A 26005-nucleotide genomic window follows, 5' to 3' on the forward strand; every position below is an offset into this window, starting at 1 on the left:
GTACTGGTCTATGGGGGGCACAGAGGGAGATATATGGTGGAGGAGCAGGGTGACAGCAGCACAGAGCATTTCAGGAGAGCAGTGTACTGGTCTATGGGGGCACAGAGGGAGATATATGGGGGAGGAGCAGGGTGACAGCAGCACATAGTATTTCAGGAGAGCAGTGTGCTGGTCTATGGGGGGCACAGAGGGAGATATACGGTGGAGGAGCAGGGTGACAGCAGCACAGAGTATTTCAGGAGAGCAGTGTACTGGTCTATGGGGGGCACAGAGGGAGATATATGGTGGAGGAGCAGGGTGACAGCAGCACAGAGTATTTCAGGAGAGCAGTGTACCGGTCTATGGGGGTCACAGAGGGAGATATATGGGGGAGGAGCAGGGTGACAGCAGAGGAGAGTATTTCAGGAGAGCAGTGTACTGGTCTATGGGGCGCACAGAGGGAGATATATGGTGGAGGAGCAGGGTGACAGCAGCACAGAGTATTTCAGGAGAGCAGTGTACTAGTCTATGGGGGCACAGAGCGAGATATATGGGGGAGGAGCAGGGTGACAGAAGCACAGAGTATTTCAGGAGAGCAGTGTGCTGGTCTATGGGAGGCACAGAGGGACATATATGGTGGGGGAGCAGGGTGACAGCAGCACAGAGTATTTCAGGAGAGCAGTGTACTGGTCTATGGGGGGCACAGAGGGAGATATATGGTGGAGGAGCAGGGTGACAGCAGCACAGAGTATTTCAGGAGAGCAGTGTACTGGTCTATGGGGGGCACAGAGGGATATATATGGTGGAGGAGCAGGGTGACAGCAGCACAGAGCATTTCAGGAGAGCAGTGTACTGGTCTATGCGGGGCATAGAGGGAGATATATGGTGGAGGAGCAGAGTGACAGCAGCACAGAGCATTTCAGGAGAGCAGTGTGCTGGTCTATGAGGGCACAGAGGGAGATATATGGGGGCAGCAGGGTGACAGCAGCACAGAGTATTTCAGGAGAGCAGTGTACTGGTCTATGGGGGGCACAGAGGAAGATATATGGTGGGGGAGCAGGGTGACAGCAGCACAGAGTATTTCAGGAGAGCAGTGTACTGGTCTATGGGTGCACAGAGGGAGATATACAGTGGAGGAGCAGGGTGACAGCAGCACAGAGTATTTCAGGAGAGCAGTGTACTGTTCTATGGGGGGCACAGAGGGAGATATATGGTGGAGGAGCAGGGTGACAGCAGCACAGAGCATTTCAGGAGAGCAGTGTACTGGTCTATGGGGGCACAGAGGGAGATATATGGGGGAGGAGCAGGGTGACAGCAGCACATAGTATTTCAGGAGAGCAGTGTGCTGGTCTATGGGGGGCACAGAGGGAGATATACGGTGGAGGAGCAGGGTGACAGCAGCACAGAGTATTTCAGGAGAGCAGTGTACTGGTCTATGGGGGGCACAGAGGGAGATATATGGTGGAGGAGCAGGGTGACAGCAGCACAGAGTATTTCAGGAGAGCAGTGTACCGGTCTATGGGGGTCACAGAGGGAGATATATGGGGGAGGAGCAGGGTGACAGCAGAGGAGAGTATTTCAGGAGAGCAGTGTACTGGTCTATGGGGCGCACAGAGGGAGATATATGGTGGAGGAGCAGGGTGACAGCAGCACAGAGTATTTCAGGAGAGCAGTGTGCTGGTCTATGGGAGGCACAGAGGGACATATATGGTGGGGGAGCAGGGTGACAGCAGCACAGAGTATTTCAGGAGAGCAGTGTGCTAGTCTATGAGGGCACAAAGGGAGATATATGGGGGCAGCAGGGTGACAGCAGCACAGAGTATTTCAGGAGAGCAGTGTACTGGTCTATGGGGGGCACAGAGGAAGATATATGGTGGGGGAGCAGGGTGACAGCAGCACAGAGTATTTCAGGAGAGCAGTGTACTGGTCTATGGGGGCACAGAGGGAGATATATGGTGGGGGAGCAGGGTGACAGCAGCACAGAGTATTTCAGGAGAGCAGTGTACTGGTCTATGGAGGTCACAGAGGGAGATATATGGTGGAGGAGCAGGGTGACAGAAGCACAGAGTATTTCAGGAGAGCATTGTACTGGTCTATGGGGGCACAGAGGGAGCTCTATGGGGTTGGAGCAGGGTGACAACAGCACAGAGTATTTCAGGAGAGCAGTGTACTAGTCTATGGGGGCACAGAGCGAGATATATTGGGGAGGAGCAGGGTGACAGCAGCACAGAGTATTTCAGGAGAGCAGTGTGCTGGTCTATGTGAGGCACAGAGGGACATATATGGTGGGGGAGCAGGGTGACAGCAGCACAGAGTATTTCAGGAGAGCAGTGTACTGGTCTATGGGGGGCACAGAGGGAGATATATGGTGGAGGAGCAGGGTGACAGTAGCACAGAGTATTTCAGGAGAGCAGTGTACTGGTCTATGGGGGGCACAGAGGGAGATATACGGTGGAGGAGCAGGGTGACAGCAGCACAGTGTATTTCAGGAGAGCAGTGTACTGGTCTATGGGGGGCACAGAGGAAGATATATATGGTGTGGGAGCAGGGTGACAGCAGCACAGTGTATTTCAGGAGAGCAGTGTACTGGTATTTGGGGGCACAGAGGGAGATATATGGTGGGGGAGCAGGGTGACAGCAGCACAGAGTATTTCAGGAGAGCAGTGTACTGGTCTATGGGGGGCACAGAGGGAGATATTTGGGGGAGGAGCAGGGTGAGAGCAGCACAGAGTATTTCAGGAGAGCAGTGTACTGGTCTATGAGGGCACAGAGGGAGATATATGGGGGCAGCAGGGTGACAGCAGCACAGAGTATTTCAGGAGAGCAGTGTACTGGTCTATGGGGGGCACAGCGGAAGATATATGGTGGGGGAGCAGGGTGACAGCAGCACAGAGTATTTCAGGAGAGCAGTGTACTGGTCTATGGGGGCACAGAGGGAGATATATGGTGGGGGAGCAGGGTGACAGCAGCACAGAGTATTTCAGGAGAGCATTGTACTGGTCTATGGGGGCACAGAGGGAGCTCTATGGGGTTGGAGCAGTGTGACAGAAGCACAGAGTATTTCAGGAGAGCATTGTACTGGTCTATGGGGGCACAGAGGGAGCTCTATGGGGTTGGAGCAGGGTGACAGCAGCACAGAGTATTTCTGGAGAGCAGTGTACTGGTCTATGGGGGCACAGAGGGAGATATATGGTGGGGGAGCAGGGTGACAGCAGCACAGAGTATTTCAGGAGAGCAGTGTGCTGGTCTCTGGGGGGCACAGAGGGACATATATGGTGGGGGAGCAGGGTGACAGCAGCACAGAGTATTTCAGGAGAGCAGTGTACTGGTCTATGGGGGCACAGAGGGAGATATATGGTGGGGGAGCAGGGTGACAGCAGCACAGAGTATTTCAGGAGAGCAGTGTACTGGTCTATGGAGGTCACAGAGGGAGATATATGGTGGAGGAGCAGGGTGACAGAAGCACAGAGTATTTTAGGAGAGCATTGTACTGGTCTATGGGGCACAGAGGGAGCTCTATGGGGTTGGAGCAGGGTGACAGCAGCACAGAGTATTTCTGGAGAGCAGTGTACTGGTCTATGGGGGCACAGAGGGAGATATATGGTGGGGGAGCAGGGTGACAGCAGCACAGAGTATTTCAGGAGAGCAGTGTGCTGGTCTCTGGGGGCACAGAGGGACATATATGGTGGGGGAGCAGGGTGACAGCAGCACAGAGTATTTCAGGAGAGCAGTGTACTGGTCTATGGAAGGCACAGAGGGAGATATAAGGTGGAGGAGCAGGGTGACAGCAGCACAGAGTATTTCAGGAGAGCAGTGTACAGGTCTATGGGGGCACAGAGGGAGATATAAGGGGGAGGAGCAGGGTGACAGCAGCACAGAGTATTTCAGGAGAGCAGTGTACTGGTCTATGGGGGTCACAGAGGGAGATATATGGTGGGGGAGCAGGGTGACAGCAGCACAGAGTATTTCAGAAGAGCAGTGTGCTGGTCTATGGGGGCACAGAGGGAGATATATGGGGGAGGAGCAGGGTAACAGCAGCACAGAGCATTTCAGGAGAGCAGTGTACTGGTCTATGGGGTCACAGAGGGAGATATATGGTGGGGGAGCAGGGTGACAGCAGCACAGAGTATTTCAGAAGAGCAGTGTGCTGGTCTATGGGGGCACAGAGGGAGATATATGGGGGAGGAGCAGGGTAACAGCAGCACAGAGTATTTCAGGAGAGCAGTGTGCTGGTCTATGGGGTCACAGAGGGAGATATATGGTGGGGGAGCAGGGTGACAGCAGCACAGAGTATTTCAGAAGAGCAGTGTGCTGGTCTATGGGGGCACAGAGGGAGATATATGGTGGGGGAGCAGGGTGACAGCAGCACAGAGTATTTCAGGAGAGCAGTGTGCTGGTCTCTGGGGGCACAGAGGGACATATATGGTGGGGGAGCAGGGTGACAGCAGCACAGAGTATTTCAGGAGAGCAGTGTACTGGTCTATGGATGGCACAGAGGGAGATATAAGGTGGAGGAGCAGGGTGACAGCAGCACAGAGTATTTCAGGAGAGCAGTGTACAGGTCTATGGGGTCACAGAGGGAGATATAAGGGGGAGGAGCAGGGTGACAGCAGCACAGAGTATTTCAGGAGAGCAGTGTACTGGTCTTTGGGGGTCACAGAGGGAGATATATGGTGGGGGAGCAGGGTGACAGCAGCACAGAGTATTTCAGAAGAGCAGTGTGCTGGTCTATGGGGGCACAGAGGGAGATATATGGGGGAGGAGCAGGGTAACAGCAGCACAGAGCATTTCAGGAGAGCAGTGTACTGGTCTATGGGGGCACAGAGGGAGATATATGGTGGAGGATCAGGGTGACAGCAGTACAGAGTATTTCAGGAGAGCAGTGTACTGGTCTATGGGGGGCACAGAGGGAGATATATGGTGGGGGAGCAGGGTGACAGCAGCACAGAACATTTCAGGAGAGCAGTGTACTGGTCTATGGGGGCACAGAGGGAGATATATGGTGGAGGAGCAGGGTAACAGCAGCACGGAGTATTTCAGGAGAGCAGTGTACTGGTCTATGGGGGGCACAGAGGGAGATATATGGTGGAGGAGCATGGAGACAGCAGCACAGAGTATTTCAGGAGAGCAGTGTACTGGTCTATGGGGGGCACAGAGGGAGATATATGGGGGAGGAGCATGGTGACAGCAGAGCAGAGTATTTCAGGAGAGCAGTGTACTGGTCTATGGGAGGCACAGAGGGAGATATAAGGGGGAGGAGCAGGGTGACAGCAGCACAGAGTATTTCAGGATAGCAGTATCACACAGGATAGGATGAGATACATGGCTCAGCAGTCAGTATCACACAGGATAGGATTAGATACACGGCTCAGCAGTCTGTATCACACAGGGTAGGATTAGATACACGGCTCAGCAGACAGTATCTCACAGGATAGGATTAGATACATGGCTCAGCAGTCAGTATCACACAGGAAAGGATTAGATACACAGCTCAGCAGTCAGTATTACACACGATAGGATTAGATACACAGCTCAGCAGTCAGTATCACACAGGATAGGATTAGATACACAGCTCAGCAGTCAGTATCACACAGGATAGGATTAGATACACGGCTCAGCAGACAGTATCACACACGATAGGATTAGATACACGGCTCAGCAGTCAGTATCACACAGGATAGGATTAGATACACAGCTCAGCAGTCAGTATCACACAGGATAGGATTAGAAGCATGGCTTAGCAGTCAGTATCACACTGGAGAGGATTAGATACACGGCTCAGCACACAGTATCACAAAGGATAGGATTAGATACACGGCTCAGCAGTCAGTATCACACAGGAGAGGATTAGATACACGGCTCAGCAGACAGTATCACAAAGGATAGGATTAGATACACAGCTCAGCAGTCAGTATCACAAAGGATAGGATTAGATACATGGTTCAGCAGTCAGTATCACACAGGAGAGGATTAGATACACAGCTTAGCAGTCAGTATCACACAGGATAGGATTAGATACACGGCTCAGCAGTCAGTATCACACAGTAGAGGATTAGATACACAGATCAGCAGTCAGTATCACACAGGAGAGGATTAGATACACGGCTCAGCAGACAGTATCACATAGGATAGGAATAGATACACGGCTCAGCAGTCCGTATCACACAGGAGAGGATTAGATACACGGCTCAGCAGTCAGTATCACACAGGATAGGATTAGATACCCGGCTCAGCAGACAGTATCACACAGGATAGGATTAGATACACGGCTCAGCAGTCAGTATCACACAGGATAGGATTAGATACACGGCTCAGCAGACAGTATCACACAGGATAGGATTAGATACACGGCTCAGCAGTCAGTATCACACAGGAGAGAATTAGATACACGGCTCAGCAGTTTGTAACACACAGGAGAGGATTAGATACACGGCTCAGAAGACAGTATCACACAGGATAGGATTAGATACACAGCTCAGCAGTCAGTATCACACAGGATAGGATTAGATGCATAGCTCAGCAGTCAGTATCACACAGGATAGGATTAGATACACAGCTCAGCAGTCATTATCACACAGGATAGGATTAGATACACGGCTCAGCACACAGTATCACACTGGAGAGGATTAGATACACGGCTCAGCACACAGTATCACAAGGGATAGGATTAGATACACGGCTCAGCAGTCAGTATCACACAGGAGAGGATTAGATACACGGCTCAGCAGACAGTATCACACAGGAGAGGATTAGATACACGGCTCAGCAGTCAGTATCACACAGGGTAGGATTAGATACACGGATCAGCAGTCAGTTTCACACAGGATAGGATTAGATACACGGCTCAAGAGTCAGTATCACACAGGAGAGGATTAGATACACGGTTCAGCAGTCAGTACCACACAGGAGAGGATTAGATACATGGCTCAGCAGACAGTATCACACAGGATAGGATTAGATACATGGCTCAGCGGTCAGTATAACACAGGACAGGATTAGATACACGGCTCAGCAGTCAGTATCACACAGGAGAAGATTAGATACACAGCTCAGCAGTCAGTATCACACAGGAGAGGATTAGATACACGGCTCAGCACACAGTATCACACAGAAGAGGATTAGATACACGGCTCAGCACACAGTATCACACAGGAGGATTAGATACACAGCTCAGCAGTCAGTATGACAAAGGATAGGATTAGATACACGGCTCAGCAGTCAGTATCACACAGGAGAGGATTAGATACATGGCTCAGCAGTCAGTAACACAGGATAGGATTAGATACATGGCTCAGCAGTCAGTATCACACATGATAGGATTAGATACACGGCTCAGCAGACTGTATCACACAGGATAGGATTAGATACACGGCTCAGCAGTCGGTATCACACAGGAGAGGATTAGATACACGGCTCAGCACACAGTATCACACAGGAGAGGATTAGATACACAGCTCAGCAGTCAGTATGACAAAGGATAGGATTAGATACACGGCTCAGCAGTCAGTATCACACAGGAGAGGATTAGATACACGGCTCAGCAGACAGTATCACACAGGATAGGATTAGATACACGGCTCAGCAGACAGTATCACACAGGATAGGATTAGATACACGGCTCAGCAGTCAGTGTCACACAGGAGAGGATTAGATACATGGCTCAGCAGTCAGTATCACACAGGAGAGGATTAGATACACGGCTCAGCAGTCAGTATCACACAGGAGAGGATTAGATACACGGATCAGCAGTCAGTATCACACAGGAGTGGATTAAATACACGGCTCAGCAGTCAGTATCACACAGGATAGGTTTAGACACACGGCTCAGCAGTCAGTATCACACAGGATAGGATTAGATACACGACTCAGTAGACAGTATCACACAGGATAGGATTAGATACACGGCTCAGCAGTCAGTATCACACAGGATAGGATTAGATACAAGGCTCAGCAGACAGTATCACACAGGATAGGATTAGATACACAGCTCAGCAGACAGTATCACACGGGATAGGATTAGATACACGGCTCTGCAGTCAGTGTCACACAGGATAGGATTAGATACACGGCTCAGCACACAGTATCACACAGGATAGGATTAGATACTCGGCTCAGCAGTCAGTATCACACAGGATAGGATTAGATACAGGGTTCAGCAGTCAGTATCACACAGGATAGGATTAGATACACGGCTCAGCAGTCAGTATCACACAGGGCAGGATTAGATACACGGCTCAGCAGTCAGTATCACACAGGATAGGATTAGACACATGGCTCAGCAGTCAGTATCACACAGGATAGGATTAGACACACGGCTCAGCAGTCAGTATCACACAGGACAGGATTAGATACACGGCTCAGCAGTCAGTATCACACAGGATAGGATTAGATACACGACTCAGCAGACAGTATCACACAGGATAGAATTAGATGTCCAGCAGATTGCCAAGTGTTTTGAAAGAGCAGGGGCAGCAGCTGGTCGGGTGTTTTGGAAAGAGCAGCTCGTTCTCCAGGAGCTGGTCCTGGTTCCTCTCCTGCAGCTGGTATGTGCAGAGAACATCCACAGTACAGCATCCAGGACTTGCAATAGAGTGTAAATGGAGCTAAAAGGAAAGCACTGGGCTCTAATAAGATGGCGCCTGGCCACACCTACAGCTGTGGATTGAGCTGCCCACAGAGGCGTGGCCAGCTCACTCCTGATGCAGCTGCAATGATACAGATAGGGGTTGGGAGCGGACTGTTATGTCTTATGACCAGGGACTGCCGTGAATGAGCATGGAAAGTGTCGTTCAGCAGCCAGAAAGGTAAGATGGCAGCCCCCAGTGGCTGCATTAATACAGTAAAAAAGAAAAAAACCATACACACTACTGAGTCAAGCTTAGGGGACAATATCTTTTTATACTATTTTCTTTTTTACATTTAATTATGAAAATACACGGCACCTTCCCTTTAATGCAAACACAGCGTTGGGTTAAGGTCACTTGGACAATTCTGTTTGGCTGTAGGAAAATGGATGGTAACTTTTGTTAACCAGCAGTGATGTGAACAGGTCTAATATTGGATGATTACAACAAGGAAGTTTGTGAAAAGACTAAAATATTTTGGAGATTAAATTACATGTTGTGAATATATTTCTGGACTATACAAATTTTTCATTAGCTAAAAAATTTTTAAAAAATGATCTCTTGTCTTGCTCATAATCCAGGAATCAAACTTTCAGTTATACACAAGCCTTGGATTAGCACTGAGTGACTATACAGCTACAGCACCTTCCTATATAACACACTGAGTGACTATACAGCTACAGCACCTTCCTATATAACACACTGAGTGACTATACAGATACATCACCTTCCTGTATATCATACTGCGTGACTATACAGCTACAGCACCTTCCTATATAACACACTGAGTGACTATACAGCTACAGCACCTTCCTATATAACACACTGAGTGACTATACAGCTACAGCACCTTCCTATATATCACACTGAGTGACTATACAGCTACAGCACCTTCCTATATAACACACTGAGTGACTATACAGCTACAGCACCTTCCTATATAACACACTGAGTGACTATACAGCTACAGCACCTTCCTATATAACACACTGAGTGACTATACAGATACATCACCTTCCTGTATATCATACTGCGTGACTATACAGCTACAGCACCTTCCTATATAACACACTGAGTGACTATACAGCTACAGCACCTTCCTATATAATACACTGAGTGACTATACAGCTACAGCACCTTCCTATATAACACACTGAGTGACTATACAGATACATCACCTTCCTGTATATCATACTGTGTGACTATACAGCTACAGCACCTTCCTATATATCACACTGAATGACTATACAGGTACAGCACCTTCCTATATAACACACTGAGTGAATATACAGCTACACAACCTTCCTATATAACACACTGAGTGACTATACAGCTACAGCACCTTCCTATATATCACACTGAGTGATTATACAGCTACAGCACCTTCCTATATAACACACTGAGTGACTATACAGATACCTCACCTTCCTGTATATCGTACTGCGTGACTATACAGCTACAGCATCTTCCTATATATCGCACTGAATGACTATACAGCTACAGCACCTTCCTATTTAACACACTGAGTGACTATACAGCTACCGCACCTTCCTATATAACACACTGAGTGACTATACAGCTACACCACCTTCCTATATAACACACTGAGTGACTATACAGCTACACAACCTTCCTATATAACACACTGACTATACAGCTACAGCACCTTCCTATATAACACACTGAGTGACTATACAGCTACAGCACCTTCCTATATAACACACTGAGTGACTATACAGCTACAGCACCTTCCTATATAACACACTGAGTGACTATACAGCTACAGCACCTTCCTATATAACACACTGAGTGACTATACAGATACATCACCCTCCTGTATATCATACTGCATGACTATACAGCTACAGCACCTTCCTATATATCACACTGAGTGATTATACAGCTACAGCACCTTCCTATATAACACACTGAGTGACTATACAGCTACTGCACCTTCCTATATAACACACTGAGTGACTATACAGCTACACCACCTTCCTATATAACACACTGAGTGACTATGCAGCTACCGCACCTTCCTATATAACACACTGAGTGACTATACAGCTACAGCACCTTCCTATACAACACACTGAGTGACTATACAGATACAGCACCTTCCTGTATATCATACTGCGTGACTATTCAGCTACAGCACCTTCCTATATAACACACTGAGTGACTATACAGATACAGCACCTTTCTATATATCTTACTGAGTGACTATACAGCTACAGCACCTTCCTATATAACACACTGAGTGACTATACAGATACATCACCTTCCTGTATATCATACTGCGTGACTATACAGCTACAGAACCTCCTATATATCCCACTGAGTACCTTCCTATAGATCAAAATGAGTGACTATACAGCTACAGCACCTTCCTATATAACACACTGAGTGACTATACAACTATAGCACCATCGTATATAACACACTGAGTGACTATACAGCTACAGCACCTTCCTATATAACACACTGAGTGACTATACAACTATAGCACCTTCCTATATAACACACTGAGTGACTATACAGCTACAGCACCTTCCTATATATCATACTGCATGACTATACAGCTACAGCACCTCCTATATATCCCACTGAGCACCTTCCTATAGATCAAAATGAGTGAATATACAGCTACAGCACCTTCCTATATATCACACTGAGTGAGTATACAACTACAGCACCTAGCTATGTATCCTTTGAATTATTATTCACAGAGTGACACTAGCTCTCCCATCTTCAATCTACTTTAGCGCTGAAGTAGTAAAACACAATCACATTAGTTCTTTTTCTGTCCCTATGTGGAATGAGTGGTGCGCTCTGACCTCCTATTCCTACACTGTACAAATATAAACTGGCATTCCTTTGTCGGCCTCCATCTTTTCTGCTGTCTGTGATAGCCCTCCTGATTGACTGCGCTAGACCATGTATGTGACAGCTGCAGAGCATTATGGGGAAGTCCACATTGCCACACCAGATAGTATTGATTCGCCAAGACTGGTCACGATCTTGGACCCTCATGAGTCGTCATGCTGTGGCACATTATAGTGAATGGTCACAACACAATAGAATATAAATATATCTGTATTAAGTATCAGGTCATAAATAAAATAATCCAAAATCTCTGCACCGCCGTGTCTCTGTCGTCTTCTTCTTCTCCCGCCCCAGCTCCTACATTGCTGTCTAATCTCTACACAATAGAAGAGTTCCTTCTTTTTGCAATGTAGCAAATTATATAAATGTATGATTGATTTGCACAAAAAAATCTTAAAATGTATCTTCATCCTAGAAAGAGTTAATTCATCTGTCTTGGCAGGTGGGACAATACTTCCTCCGCAATGTTGTGTGGTGTCTTACGTCCTGAAGTAGCAGTGTCACCATGTCTCCTGTACGGAGGCTCCTCGTCTGTCTGCTAATCTCAGCCTGTAAGTATCTGAAAGTAAGCAAAACTATGGTAAGTAGCCATCAGGCAAGCTGAGCCCTGGTCCAGGGGCAATATGTCCAGAGTGGCCTCTAAAGGGTTTTTCTGACACCCCGAGTGTCAGTGTCATTATCCTGTACCCCGAGTGTCAGTGTCATTATCCTGTATGCCTAGTGTCAGCGTCATTATCCTGTACCCCGAGTGTCAGTGTCATTATCCTTTACCCCCAGTGTCAGTATCATTATCCTGTACCCCGAGTGTCAGTATCATTATCCTGTACCCCCAGTGTCAGTGTCATTATCCTGTACCCCGAGTGTCAGTGTCATTGTCCTGTACCCCCAGTGTCAGTGTCATTATCCTGTACCCCGAGTGTCAGTGTCATTATCCTGTACCCCGAGTGTCAGTGTCATTATCCTGTACCCCGAGTGTCAGTGTCATTATCCTGTACCCCGAGTGTCAGTGTCATTATCCTGTATCCCGAGTGTCAGTGTCATTATCCTGTACCCCGAGTGTCAGTGTCATTATCCTGTATCCCGAGTGTCAGTGTCATTATCCTTTACCCCCAGTGTCAGTATCATTATCCTGTACCCCGAGTGGCAGTGTCATTATCCTGTACCCCGAGTGTCAGTGTCATTATCCTGTACCCCGAGTGTCAGTGTCATTATCCTGTACCCCGAGTGTCAGTGTCATTATCCTGTACCCCGAGTGTCAGTGTCATTATCCTGTATCCCGAGTGTCAGTGTCATTATCCTGTACCCCTAGTATCAGTGTCATTATCCTGTACCCCGAGTGTCAGTGTCAGTATCCTGTACCCCGAGTGTCAGCGTCATTATCCTGTACCCCGAGTGTCAGCGTCATTATCCTGTACCCCGAGTGTCAGTGTCATTATCCAGTACCCCGAGTGTCAGCGTCATTATCCTGTACCCCGAGTGTCAGTGTCATTATCCTTTACCCTGAGTGTCAGTGTCATTATCCTTTACCCCGAGTGTCAGTGTCATTATCCTGTACCCCGAGTGTCAGTGTCATTATCCTGTACCCCGAGTGTCAGTGTCATTATCCTGTACCCTAGTGTCAGTGTCATTATCCTGTACCCTAGTGTCAGAGTCATTATCCTGTACCCCGAGTGTCAGTGTCATTATCCTGTACCCGAGTGTCAGTGTCATTATCCTGTACCCTAGTGTCAGCGTCATTATCCTGTACCCCGAGTGTCAGTGTCATTATCCTGTACCCGAGTGTCAGTGTCACTATCCTGTACCTCGAGTGTCAGTCATTATGCTGTACCCTTTGTCTTTATGTAGACCGCCTCAGTCACACACATACAGAACAATGACACAACCAAATCATTTGTGACAGTGAAGGGCTGACATGTTTTTGCTCTGCGGTTTCTGACTTCCGCCCCTGTTATGGTGATTGCTGCTCCAGACTCTCCCCTGTCACTGGGTCGCCCTCCCAGGGCTGTGGGGTACTCGGTACTGGGCCCGATGAGCTTCAATGGGAGATGTCATGGCAGCTGTGACCCGGCCCGTGGCCCTGGGCGCCCATTGTAAAAGGGGTTGTTTCAGTGTGCTTAAAGTTTATAAGCGATTCGTGACGCCACCTGTGATGTTCAGCATGGGAGATGTTAAGCCGACGCTGCAGACAGATCCTCTGGGACCGATGGTGTGGTGCAGCAGAGATGTTGTAGCCCTCCACAGGCAGGGCTGTAGTCCCAGGGCAGTGTAGTAAATAAAGAAGCAGAAAATAGGCGCAGACAGTGTAGTGGATGGCACCGAGATGTAGCCGTGCTGGATATGTTGGTGCAGGAATACGTGGAGGATACCAGGGCATGTAGTTCTAAAGCTTTACTCACAGTCTGTTGTGCAAACAGGTGCCTGCCTTCGTGCTGTGTCCTCCGGGTCAGGGACTCAGTCAACCTCCAGGCCCGATGAAGCACTCTTTTCCAACACTCCGCCAACATTTGTGCCTTTTCTGAACGTCTCCCTTTTGCCTATAGTGAAGTCCTCTCAGTACTGAGTTACACTGGAGCTCCTCCTGTCAGATGTTCACTACTTCTATTCCTCCGGTGTCTGCTGCAGGACCATTAGTATCCATACAACCTCGGGGACCGGACCTCGGCCTTGCGCTTAGAACTTCAAAAGGGTTCTCCTCTAACCCTGGTCCTTGTTCTCTTATTCTCCTCACGTTCCATGCTAATCCTTCTTTCTAATGGAGAATCAAGCTTCCTTTCTCTGTCTCCTTCCTGTGACAGCAGACCCAGATCACTGTGGCCTGCTGCAGCACTTCCTTCTTCCATCCCTCTCCCGGGGATCTTCTCTGTCTCACACTCTGTCCTTCTACATCCTCACTCTCTGACTGAATGAATGACTCAAGTGACTGACTCAACTCTTCCCGCTCTTTGGTGTGAACTAAACTCCACCCACCTCCCAGCACGTTTCGTGTTCCAAGCAGGGAGCCGCCGAAGGTGCTTTGCTACACTACTTTGTGGTGTGGGGTGCAAGTGTTGGAGCGTGGTTAGGAGTCTCCACCTTACCTGGATGGTGGGGTACCACACCTCAGGAGGAGGTGCAGTACCTCTGTGGTGACTGAAGCCTCAGGAGCACCACATCACCATGTCTCCTCCGCATCTTTTTCTCTATCTGCTCGTCCCTGTCTGTAAGTTATTGGACAGAAATGTAAGTTTTATCACCAAATGAAGGTCTGGGGTGAGGGCCAGAAGCATTTTAGTATTTTAAGGCTCAGGTCCATAACAAGATGTGAGGTGGGACTTTTTGGATCCTACCTAATAATGTTGGGAATTAGAGCTGTTCTGGTGGGTGCTCTTCATCTCGTGAGGTTCCTCGTCTTTCCACCTGGTGACCTTACTCATTAATGATTCCTGTATTCTTAGGTCTAGCCCAGGAGGCCACCATCACTCAAACACCGAAAGTCATCATAGACCGAGCTGGTGCCAAAGCTGAGATAGACTGTGAGCAGGTGACCACAGACTACGACTACATGTACTGGTACCACCAAAAACTCAACGAGGGACTGAAGCTAATGGTGTCCAAGGTGCTGGATCAGGAGCCAAACTATGAAGATGGCTACAAAGAACGTTATGAGATGAACAGAACGAGAGGAAAAAAGCAAAGCAGCCTGAAAATCAAGTCTCTGACGGCCCAGGTTCAGGGGGTTTATTTCTGTGCTTCCAGCCCAACACAGTGACACAGAAGAGCTGGTGGGCCGTAATAAAACCTCCCCTCCTAATAAGACCTGAGATCAAAGATGAACGGTGTCACGAATGGGTGAGCAGGAACCTCACGAAAATAATACGTCACCAAAAAAGTTAAAAAAAAAACAATCGAGTCACCATGCGGGGGCAGCACTGACTGCGATACAACATACTATGTAATTATAACTATGTGTTCCCAAAATTACACATAGCACTGCAGTGACACGTGAAAATTCATAAATCTGTGACAAGGAAATCACAGATAAGGCAGAGATCCACGATTATGTAAAAAATGCAATTTTTATTTTCATTACCTAAAAAATATTTTTAACAGTAAGATTGCACTTACCAGCGGTTTCAGCAGCCCTGACAGTGAGAGCTCCGCAGCCACTGACGGCCTGTGATAGCTGTGCTCACAGCGTCTGGGAGCTTGTCGAGATGACAGCGATACAGCAGGGCTGGAGTGAGCAGAACGCCAGGAGGTGAGTGTACTGTCCCTGGTGTCTGGTGGCCCACTTTCCCCTCTCCTCTGTTCCAGGGTCCCTGTAGCATCCTGCACTCATCTCCAGCATCAGCGTCCTGCTGCTGGAGATGAGTGCAGGATGCTACAGAGACCCAACGGACACCAGGGAAAGGACAGAGCACCAGAGGGAGACAAAATCCAAGACAAGCCAAGGTCAGTAAACCAGAGAGGCAACGCGGTACACAAGGAGCAGGCTAATCAGGAGTAGTCAGGGACGTAGCAGGAGTCAGAAAACTGGAGAAACAGATACATAGTACAGACTCAAAAGGCAAACTCACAATGGGGGACAGAACCGGGTCAGAACCATACAAGCAAGCTAGAACACAGGCACAGGCACACAGGGGTCAACACACTCAGCCAAGGGCAGAAGTATAACTGACTTAGATAGGAGCTTCCTAGGGCTACAAGAAGCTCTACCCAAACCAAAGAGAGGCCGCAATAATTAACCCCAGGTGTGCAGGTCAGAGCCTGCACTGGGATTAAGTCATTAACCCCTGGCGTGCAGGTCAAAACCTGTACTGGGATCATGACAAAGATCATATAAAAAAACAGTTAATATGTCACATGAATTGCTACTCCATGAAACCACTCCACCAGAATAGCTTTACTCATTAGTAATCATACAATACATATTAAGCCAGTAATATTTCCCTTTGATCAGCATGAAAGATCATGATTCTGTGTGGAGTTGGTATAATGTGGTCTAGTCTGAGGTCCTGTTACCCCGACGCGCGTTTCCCTGCTTTAGCTTCTTCTTGGGGGCTTCTACCAATGGATAATGATCTAAACACACTTCAAATCCACAATAGACCTCAAAAGGCACAAGCTGAAGGTTTTACAATGGCTTTCACAGTCCCCTGATCTGCGCATCATTGAAAATCTATCTGTGGCTAGATCTCAAAATAGCAGAGGATGGAAGATGACCCAGGAATCTCACAGAACTGGAGGAATTCTCCAAGGAAGAATGGAAGAAAACCCCTCAAACAAGAATCAAAAGACTCTTGTCCGGCTATAAAAAAGGGTTTACAAGTGTGATACTTGCAAAAGGGAGTGCAACTAACTATGCAGGGTGCCCAAACTTTTGCATCAGCCCATTCTCCATTTTCTAATTTTTAAACTGTAAGAGATGAATATATATATATTTCTTTTTGCCTAAAATACAAAGGAAATGTGTCATTTTTACCTTTAGGCCTTTTAGAGTTCATTTCATCTTCAACTTGCTTAACTGTTCATAATATCAGTAATTTTGACCAGGGGTGCACAAACTTCTACATGCCACTGTATAGACAAAGTCAAGCACATGATTTGCAATATTTTTTAATTAATTTATGAGTAATAAATGGCCATGACGACCTACAATTGCATAAAAAGTCATAAAAACCAGACACATGGGGTGATGGTCAGGTCCGTAGAGATGATATAGCTAGTAAAGGTAATAAAATATCATATTAATAGTCATATTGAAATAACAAAGCAATATGGACAGTAAAATAAAAACACTATCATTCCAAATTGGGAGGAATAAAAACCCCTAAAAAAAACTGAAAAAAAACGGCTCATTATTCCTAAAAAAGAGAGATGACCCCCATGTAGTTATACAAGACGTATACTAACAGGCTAGACACATAGTGCGAACCGAAGATAAAGGCGACAGTCCCTGATGGGTGTTTTGATATTGGTTTCCCAAAGGGGCTATTGAGAAGTCAACCTAAAAATTAGCGATGGGCAGATTGATACCAAGCAAATGAGATGTGATACAAATTTCTCAAACAAATCAAATTTGTCAATATTAAAATTTTTTGTCATTCTGAAAAAATCCAGGAAAATGGTGGATTCTGAGGGTTGGGAGAAGGAGAAAAAAAATATCTTATAACCTAAGAGAATTGGAGAATAAGAGAATTGTTACATGATTGCAGATTTGTGCATTGTAATACCGCATGCCTCCTGTAGTGGCCGCTGTGGCAGAAGTGCAGCAATCAGAAGATCACCAGCAGGATCTCCACCTACAGAAGAGGAGGTCTGGATGTGACTCCCTCTTACCCCTATAGGAGGAGTAATAGAGCTGTATCATTTACCGCCAGCATGTCTCCTCTACTGAGGCTCCTGTTCTGTATTCTTATCCCAGCCTGTAAGTATTACGTCCATGTGATGTAATAATGACTTATAAAGTTACACTAATCTCTAAGTAAGTGATCCGCAACTCGTAGCTTCTCAGCTATTGCACAACTACAACTCCCAGCATGCCTTCAGTTTCGCAACAGTTGGAGAGCCACAGCTTATAATGATTAATTTTTCATAACTTCCTTGCAGGTCAGACCCAAAAAGTCACCATTACCCAGAATCCCCCACTACTCGTAATAAGGGTGGGCTCTGAGGTGGTGCTGAGCTGTGAACAGCTGACAACGGACCATGACTATATGTACTGGTACTATCACAGCCGGGGGCAGGGGCTGAAGCTGGTCGCCTCTATGCTGAGGAAAGACGAGCCCACCTATGAGGAAGGCTACAAGGTGGGCTACAAGATGGACAGGACGAATGCGGACAAGAACAGCTCTCTGAGGATCGAGTCTCCTGCACACAAACATCAGGGGGTTTATTTCTGCGCCTCCAGTGATGCACAGTGATACAAAGAGCCTGGGGGCTTTGATGTAACCTCAGTCTCCTGTAATAATGAGAAAAATCAGCAGCTCAGATACACAACCCACAACATAAAAACAAGAAAAAGTGCCGGTATAGGGGTCGGACCACAGGCTGCAGCCCACCGACCCATGGTGAGCAAAAAAGCAAAGACAGCAGTGAAAGTTCCATGCAAAAATCGGGTATACTTATTGGCCGATCTAAACATTTTGCAACGTTTCCAGTTCACGAGCGAGCGCTTGACGAGAGCTCACTTGGCTTACGTTAGCATTATTGATGGGTGAACATGCCCGAAAAACATCTTATCCGAGCATGCTCTGGTGTTTTCCGAGCCTCTTGGCCGCGCTCCTCTATTATGTTCAAGTCCCCGCTGTTGCATGATTTGTGGTTCTTACACAGCATGAACACATGCGGCGATTGCCTGTTCATTACGGGGTCTCCACATGTGTTCTGCTGCCAATCACGCAACCGCGCGGACTAGAACATAATATACAAGCACTCTCAAGATGCTGGGAGAACACCCGAGTGTGATCAGATAAGACGGTATCCGAGCACGTTCGGCCATCACTAGTTGCCACCTGTTCACATGGGACAATAAATGCACTAGATTTTGGCAAGGAGTTTTCTGAGTGCTGCTCATGTTCTTTGCTTTTTTTCTTCTTTGCACTGTATCCGCAAACGAGAAATTTCCTTCTTGATGAGCAGCTGAACCGCACAAACCAGGAGGAGCATGTCACTTCTTGTGAACGACGCTGATCTCTTCACAAGTCACAGTTAGATGACCTCCTCCCTCATGGCATCCATACACAGGATCCTATTCCTTCCACGCTGTAAGTATCAGGGCGGACAGAGTCAGCGATAAATCTGTGCACCCTGGAGAAGCATAAACTCCAAGGATTCCCAGAAATATACTCGGAGCACACCTCACATCTGAATCCATTGAGACAGATAATGAACCATCGACATCTCCATTGTCCGTATCATCCGATGTCCCATCTGTGGTCGCCCACACCCTCATCATACTAATCACACCCATCAGATACTGAAGATGAATAGGAATATACTGTGTAACATTGTGTCCTCAGGTCCTGTACTTTGAGGTATGAGATTAATAATGGCCGTTCCTTCCTTCATCGCAGGTCTAACCCAAAAAGTCACCATCACTCAAGCCCCTGAGCTCCTTATTGAAAAAGTGGGCTCTGAGGTGGTGCTGAACTGTGGACAGCTGACCACGGACCATGACAATATGTACTGGTACTATCACAGTCGGGGGCAGGGGCTGAAGCTGGTCGCCTCTATGCTCAGGAAAGATGAGCCCACCTATGAGGAAGGCTACAAGGTGGGCTACAAGATGGACAGGACGAATGCGGACAAGAACAGCTCTCTGAGGATCGAGTCTCCTGCACACAAACATCAGGGGGTTTATTTCTGCTCCTCCAGTGATGCACAGTGACACAAAGAGCCTGGGGGCTTTGATGTAACCTCAGTCCCCAACAATAATGAGAAAAATTAGCAGCTCAGATACAAGAGAGAAACATAATAGATAATGGATAGATGATAGATAGAGAATAGATAGTTAGATAATAGATGATTAATAATCATTTGTTGTTCCCCACCCCCCAATTTCAATTCATCATTTGCTGTCCTGCGCTGGCTGACATGTGCTCTGCCAATGGCCGCATATTACAATATTATACCCTGGGGCCTGATGAGCAGAAGCAAAAGAGGGGGTGACCGGACCCAGTTCAGGCCCTCCTCTTTGCTTCTGTTCACTTGGCCCCATACAACAGTAAGGGCAGTAGTGCCCTAATGGTAACCCTGCAGCCCGTTTAGCTATCAGTCCTGCACCCACAGCCGCTGGATAGAGGCTGTACAAATAATTGGCAATACAAACAAGGTCCCTCCCCCTCCACACACAGTCTCTTATGAGACAGCCTAGCTGCTATATATAGACCATACCATACTCAAGGGTGGAGATATCAGTGCAGCCAGTTCTACCTATCTCTTTCTGACTGTACCTTAAAACCGCACTGTGATGCTAAGATACTACTCACAGGCAAGCTGTAAGACAGGGTAGTCAGGAGATCAAAGGACAGATACTAGGAGGGCTTATAGTACAGAGGAGCAAGACAAAGGCATGGTCAAGTAACAGCCCAGGGTCCAATGTCAGGAGGATACGTCAAGATAAAGGGGTAAGAAAAACTGATAGAGGCCAAGTCCAGGTACCTGAGTTTAGAGAGCATCAAAAGCAAAAGGGATAACACACGACAGTAAGGTCGGGGTCAAACTTGCGAGAAACTCACACGAGTCTCGCACCTCAATACCCGGCACTCGGACCGGAGCGCTCAGATGCACAAAAAGACATGCAGCTGCACCCGCCGGTCCCAAGTGCCAGCAGCAGTGACGGGTATTGAGGTGCGAGACATTGGTCTGCTCATAGCCAGCCAACTTAATAGCTAGCAAATTGTCAAGAACTGGAGACACCTGAAGGAACACCTGCAGGCTAGGCCAGATTAACCCCTTAGTGACAGAGCCAATTTGGTACTTAATGACCAAGACAATTTTTACAATTCTGACCACTGTCAATTTATGAGGTTATAACTCTGGAACGCTTGAACGAATCCCACTAATTCTGAGACTGTTTTTTCGTGACATATTGGACTTCATGTTAGTGGTAAAATTTATTTGCTATAACTTGCGTTTATCTAATATATAAAGCTCAAGTGTGTGTATGTATTTATGTGTGTATGTATGTATGTTTGTATGGCCGGGATTGGCATCCGCACCGTCGCAGCTACAGCCACAAAATTTGGCACAGTCACACATCTGGACACCGAGAGCGTCCTAGGCTATGTTGTGAGGTGAAATTTTAACCCCGCGCGTTCCAATTCACCAAACAATTTAGCCCCTATCTACGTAATGGGGAAAAAGTGTGTGTGTATCAAGCCCCTCATTATGATGTCATAATGGTTGCCATGGCGACGCTGATGTCATCATAGGTTGCAAGCCCTGCCGCTCATTATGATGTCATAATGGTTGACTATGGGATGGAGGATGTGTGATGGGTATATGGGCACTGGACTATGGGATGGAGGATATGTATGATGGGTATTTGGGCATGGGACTATGGGATGGAGGATATGTATGACGGGTATATGGGCATGGGACTATGGGATGGAGGATGTGTGATGGGTATATGGGCACTGGACTATGGGATGGAGGATATGTATGATGGGTATATGGGCACGGGACTATGGGATGGAGGATGTGTGATGGGTATATGGGCACGGGACTATGGGATGGCGGATATGTATGATGGGTATATGGGCAGGGGACTATGGGATGGAGGATATGTATGATGGGTATATGGGCACGGGCCTTTGGGATGGAGAATATGTATGATAGGTATATGGGCACTCGACTATGGGATGGAGGATATGTATGATGGGTATATGGGCATGGGACTATGGGATGGAGGATATGTATGATGGGTATATGGGCATGGGACTATGGGATGGAGGATATGTATGACGGGTATATGGGCATGGGACTATGGGATGGAAAATGTGTAATGGGTATATGGGCAGGGGACTATGGGATGGAGGATATGTATGATGGGTATATGGGCACGGGACTATGGGATGGAGGATATGTATGATGGGTATATGGGCACGGGCCTTTGGGATGGAGGATAATTATAATTTGCTATAACTAACCACAGTTAGTTACTATGCCTGGCCAGCACCGGGCTCTTCAGCTAGTTTATGAAATAAAAATGGAAATTTGGCAAAAATTTTGAATATTTTGCAATTTTCAAACTTAATTTTTGTACCCTTAAATCAGAGAGTGGTGTCACACAAAATAGTTAATAAATAACATTTACCACTATAACATTTTGGAAACATAATTTTTTTTTTTGTTAGGCCGTTATAAGGGTTAAAAGTTGACCAGCAATTTCTCATTTTTCCAGCAAAATTTACAAAACCATTTTTTTTAGGGACCAGCTCACATTTAAAGTGAATCTGGGGGGGTCAATATGACAGAAAATACCCAAAAGTGACACCATTCTAAAAACTGCACCCCTCAAGATGCGTAAAACCATATTCAAGAAGTTTATTAACCCTTCAGGTGCTTCACGAGAATTAAAGCAATGTGGAAGGAAAAAAATGAACATTTTACTTTGGAACCAATTTTTTTTTATTTGTACAAGGGTATCAGGAGAAAATGAACCACAAAATTTGTTGTACAATTTCTCCTGAGTATGCCAATACCCAGTATGAAAGCCACTGTGTGGGCACATGGCAGGGCTCAGACGGGAGGCAGCATTTGTTTGACTTTTTGAACACAAAATTGGCTGGAAACAATGGTGGCACCATGTCGTGTTTGGAGACCCTCTGATGTGCCTAAACAATGGAACCCCCCAAGACCATCCCTAACCCTAACACACCCCTAATCCTAACCAAAACACTAACCACAAACCTAACCCTAACACACCCCTATCCCTAATCCCAACCCTAATCGTAATCCCATTCATTTTTTAATTTTATTATTTTTACCTAACTAAGGGGGTGAAAAAGGGGGGTTTGATTTACTATTTTTTTCGTTTTTTGATCACTGTGATAGTGTCTTCAGAATGAACCAATAGGAAAAATTTCCTATTGTTGCCGGGTGCCGCTTGCAGATCTCAACAGGCACACTGAGCATGCGCCTAGCATTATTCTCCCGGAAGACGCCGCCTGCCGGGACATCGGAGGTACCAGGGGGGAATCGGGGACCCCATATCTCTCTCCTCTGATGTGTGATTACATCAGAAGAGAGAAAAATTAAATGGGAAATCAGACTTTATTTTGGGGGTCGCCGTTATTTCGTGAATATCCGCAATCGCAACACTTGGGTCGATAAAAACTGACCCAAATCATATTCTCTGGGGTTTCAGCTACCCCCAGTTGCCGAGACCCCAGAGAAATTCCGACTCTGAGGAGTGCTATACACTTATTTCTCAGCACAGTTAAAAAGCGGAGCTGAGGCAAAATTACCGTTAACTGTCACCATTAAAAGGTGTATCGGCGGTTGTTAAGGGGTTAAGCAGCAGAGCTGTCAATCAAAATGCTGATATTTTACATCACCGAGGCTAACCACCTCAGTGACGCATATCTCCTCTCGAAGGACTTGATGATAGATCTTTGATAGATAGGTAATAATAATAAGAAGAACAACTAATAGATGGATGGATAAATACTGTAGATAGATAGATAGATAGATAGATAGATAGATAGATAGATAAACTCATAAATATGAAGCAGCAGAAGCAAAAAATGAAGATGTAGACCTCGGCCTGCAGGTTGTAATCCCCCAACTTATGGTACACAAAAAAGCAAAGAAAGTGGATAGCACTCAATAGAAAATTCCATGCCATTATGAACATTTTTTTCACTCAAGAGCAAGTGTTTGACAAAGTCTCACTCACTCTTGAGCCGAAACGTTACCACCTGTTCACATTGACCAATAAATACACCAGATTTTTGGAATATGCTCTTGTCTGCTGCCTACTTTTTTTTGCTTTTTTTTTAGATGGATAATAGAAAAGCTGATAATTTGAAAGATCAACCCTGAAATACACACAATCTATTTATCTAGAATGATCACTGTATCTGCAGACGAGAACCTTCCTTCTTGATGAGCAGCTGTATCGCACAAACCAGGAGGAGCATTTCACTTCCTGAGAAGGACGCTGATCTCCTCTTCACAAGTCAGAGATAGATGTCCCCCGCCGTCATGGCATCCGTACACGAGATCCTATTCTGTATCTTCCTTCCACTCTGTAAGTATCAGGGTGGACAGAGTCAGTGATAAATCTGTGCACCCTGGAGACGCATAAACTCCAAGGATTCCCAGAAATATACCCTGAGCAGACCTCACATCTGTATCCATTGAGACAGATAATGAACCATCGACATCTCCATTGTCCGTATCATCCGATGTCCCATCTGTGGTCGCCCACACCCTCATCATACTAATTACACCCATCAGATACTGAAGATGAATAGGAATATACTGTGTAACATTGTGTCCTCAGGTCCTGTACTTTGAGGTTTGAGATTAATAATGGCCGTTCTTCTCCGCAGGTCTGACCCAAAAAGTCACCATCACTCAAGCCCCTGAGCTCCTTATTGAAAAAGTGGGCTCTGAGGTGGTGCTGAACTGTGGACAGCTGACCACGGACCATGAGTGGATGTACTGGTACTATCACAGTCGGGGGCAGGGGCTGAAGCTGATCGCCTCTATGCTGAGGAAAGATGAGCCCACCTATGAGGAAGGCTACAAGGTGGGCTACAAGATGGACAGGACGAAAGCGGACAAGCACAGCTCTCTGAGGATCGAGTCCCCTGCAGACAAGGATCAGGGGGTTTATTTCTGCGCCTCCAGTGATGCACGGTGACACAAAGAGCCTGGGGGGCTTTGATGTAACCTCAGTCTCCAATAACAATGAGAAAAGTCAGCAGCTCAGGAAAAGTATCTGATGATCTGATGACACAAAGTAACAAAAAGTGAAAACATCAACATAAAAGTATAACAAATAGGTGTAAAAGTATAAAAAAAAAACAAGGGTGGCCCACCCTCTATATCTGTCCGTCTCCACAATGGCCCGGAGACCCTCAGACGTAGAGGGAATGGATTTATTAAGAAATTACTGGAAATCACGCTTGAGCTCTGAAGCTACTGGTTCCCATTATGGAGAACTTGCTGGTGTAAAGAAGCAATGGGTATCGCTGCATGGTATGCATATGAAGATATATCTCCTCCAGGGGAAAAATGTCTCCCGGGACATTTATGTAAGGATCTGTCCTCAAGGTTCCTCCAATCATAAAACATTGCAACAGGAAGAAAAATGTCAGAGCCTTCTACTGTGTCTCTAGTAAAGAGATATTCTCTATCTCATGGGTAATTTTGGAAAGTGCTTGTAAAAATAAACAAATCTTCTTATTTAATCTTCTCTCTATTTAATATTCTCTATTTCCTCTAATGCTGCCGAGGACGAGCGGCTTCTACTAACTGTATGAGAGAGCGCACTGCCACTGTCCTGAACTGCCAATCAGGAGTGCACTGTCCTCACTCCTGGCCAGCAGAAAGCTGGGAGGCTCAGGAATGGTGTGCACCTGGAGAAAGGATCCTGGGACCACCCCTTTGTGGTTATAGGGTGTCTCCAGGACCATTTTATTTTATTGTTTTTACTATGGGACTGAAAACTAACACACAGGTAGTTGCTAACAGATGCAACTACCCACTTGTTCTAACACAAACAGAGCACAGAATGACAATTGTGCAGAAATATCCTGCAGTAAAACATATAACAGTAGTTAGCAAGTGCTGATGAAAAGATGATAACAAATACAGGGTATTTAGTCGATACTTTTTTTGCAAAACAAACTATGTATGAGGCCCCTCTGCCGATATGATGTGTCCTTCTAAGGGCAGGTGAAGAAAACTGTATGTTATCTCTTCTGAGAGAATCGGGACGATTATGTAAAACGAAGAAGGAGAAAGAAAATTGCCCATCTTCTCCATACTGTCAGTCCATGGCATTTGGACTGCACTCAGAT

The 26005-nt window shown here is 46.6% G+C and overlaps 3 gene segments (V, D, J or C); all 3 read left to right on the top strand.

Moving 5' to 3' along the window:
• Positions 1-8566: 8566 nt before the first annotated feature.
• On the top strand, positions 8567-17142 carry LOC141056069 (T-cell receptor beta chain V region C5-like). The segment is given in 3 exon segments: positions 8567-8783; positions 11932-12040; positions 14924-17142. Coding segments are annotated over 2 exon segments (360 nt in total).
• Positions 17143-19518: 2376 nt separating this feature from the next.
• LOC141056096 (T cell receptor beta variable 6-1-like) lies at positions 19519-19857 on the top strand. The segment is given in 1 exon segment: positions 19519-19857. A coding segment is annotated over 1 exon segment (339 nt).
• Positions 19858-24014: 4157 nt separating this feature from the next.
• Positions 24015-25393, top strand: LOC141056070 (T cell receptor beta variable 6-1-like). The segment is given in 2 exon segments: positions 24015-24225; positions 24530-25393. Coding segments are annotated over 2 exon segments (375 nt in total).
• Positions 25394-26005: the final 612 nt, after the last annotated feature.

This window comes from Dendrobates tinctorius, unplaced genomic scaffold, assembly GCF_039654945.1.
Source record: "Dendrobates tinctorius isolate UK_male_01 unplaced genomic scaffold, ASM3965494v1 ptg000196l, whole genome shotgun sequence".
Classification (NCBI taxonomy): Eukaryota; Metazoa; Chordata; class Amphibia; order Anura; family Dendrobatidae; genus Dendrobates; species Dendrobates tinctorius.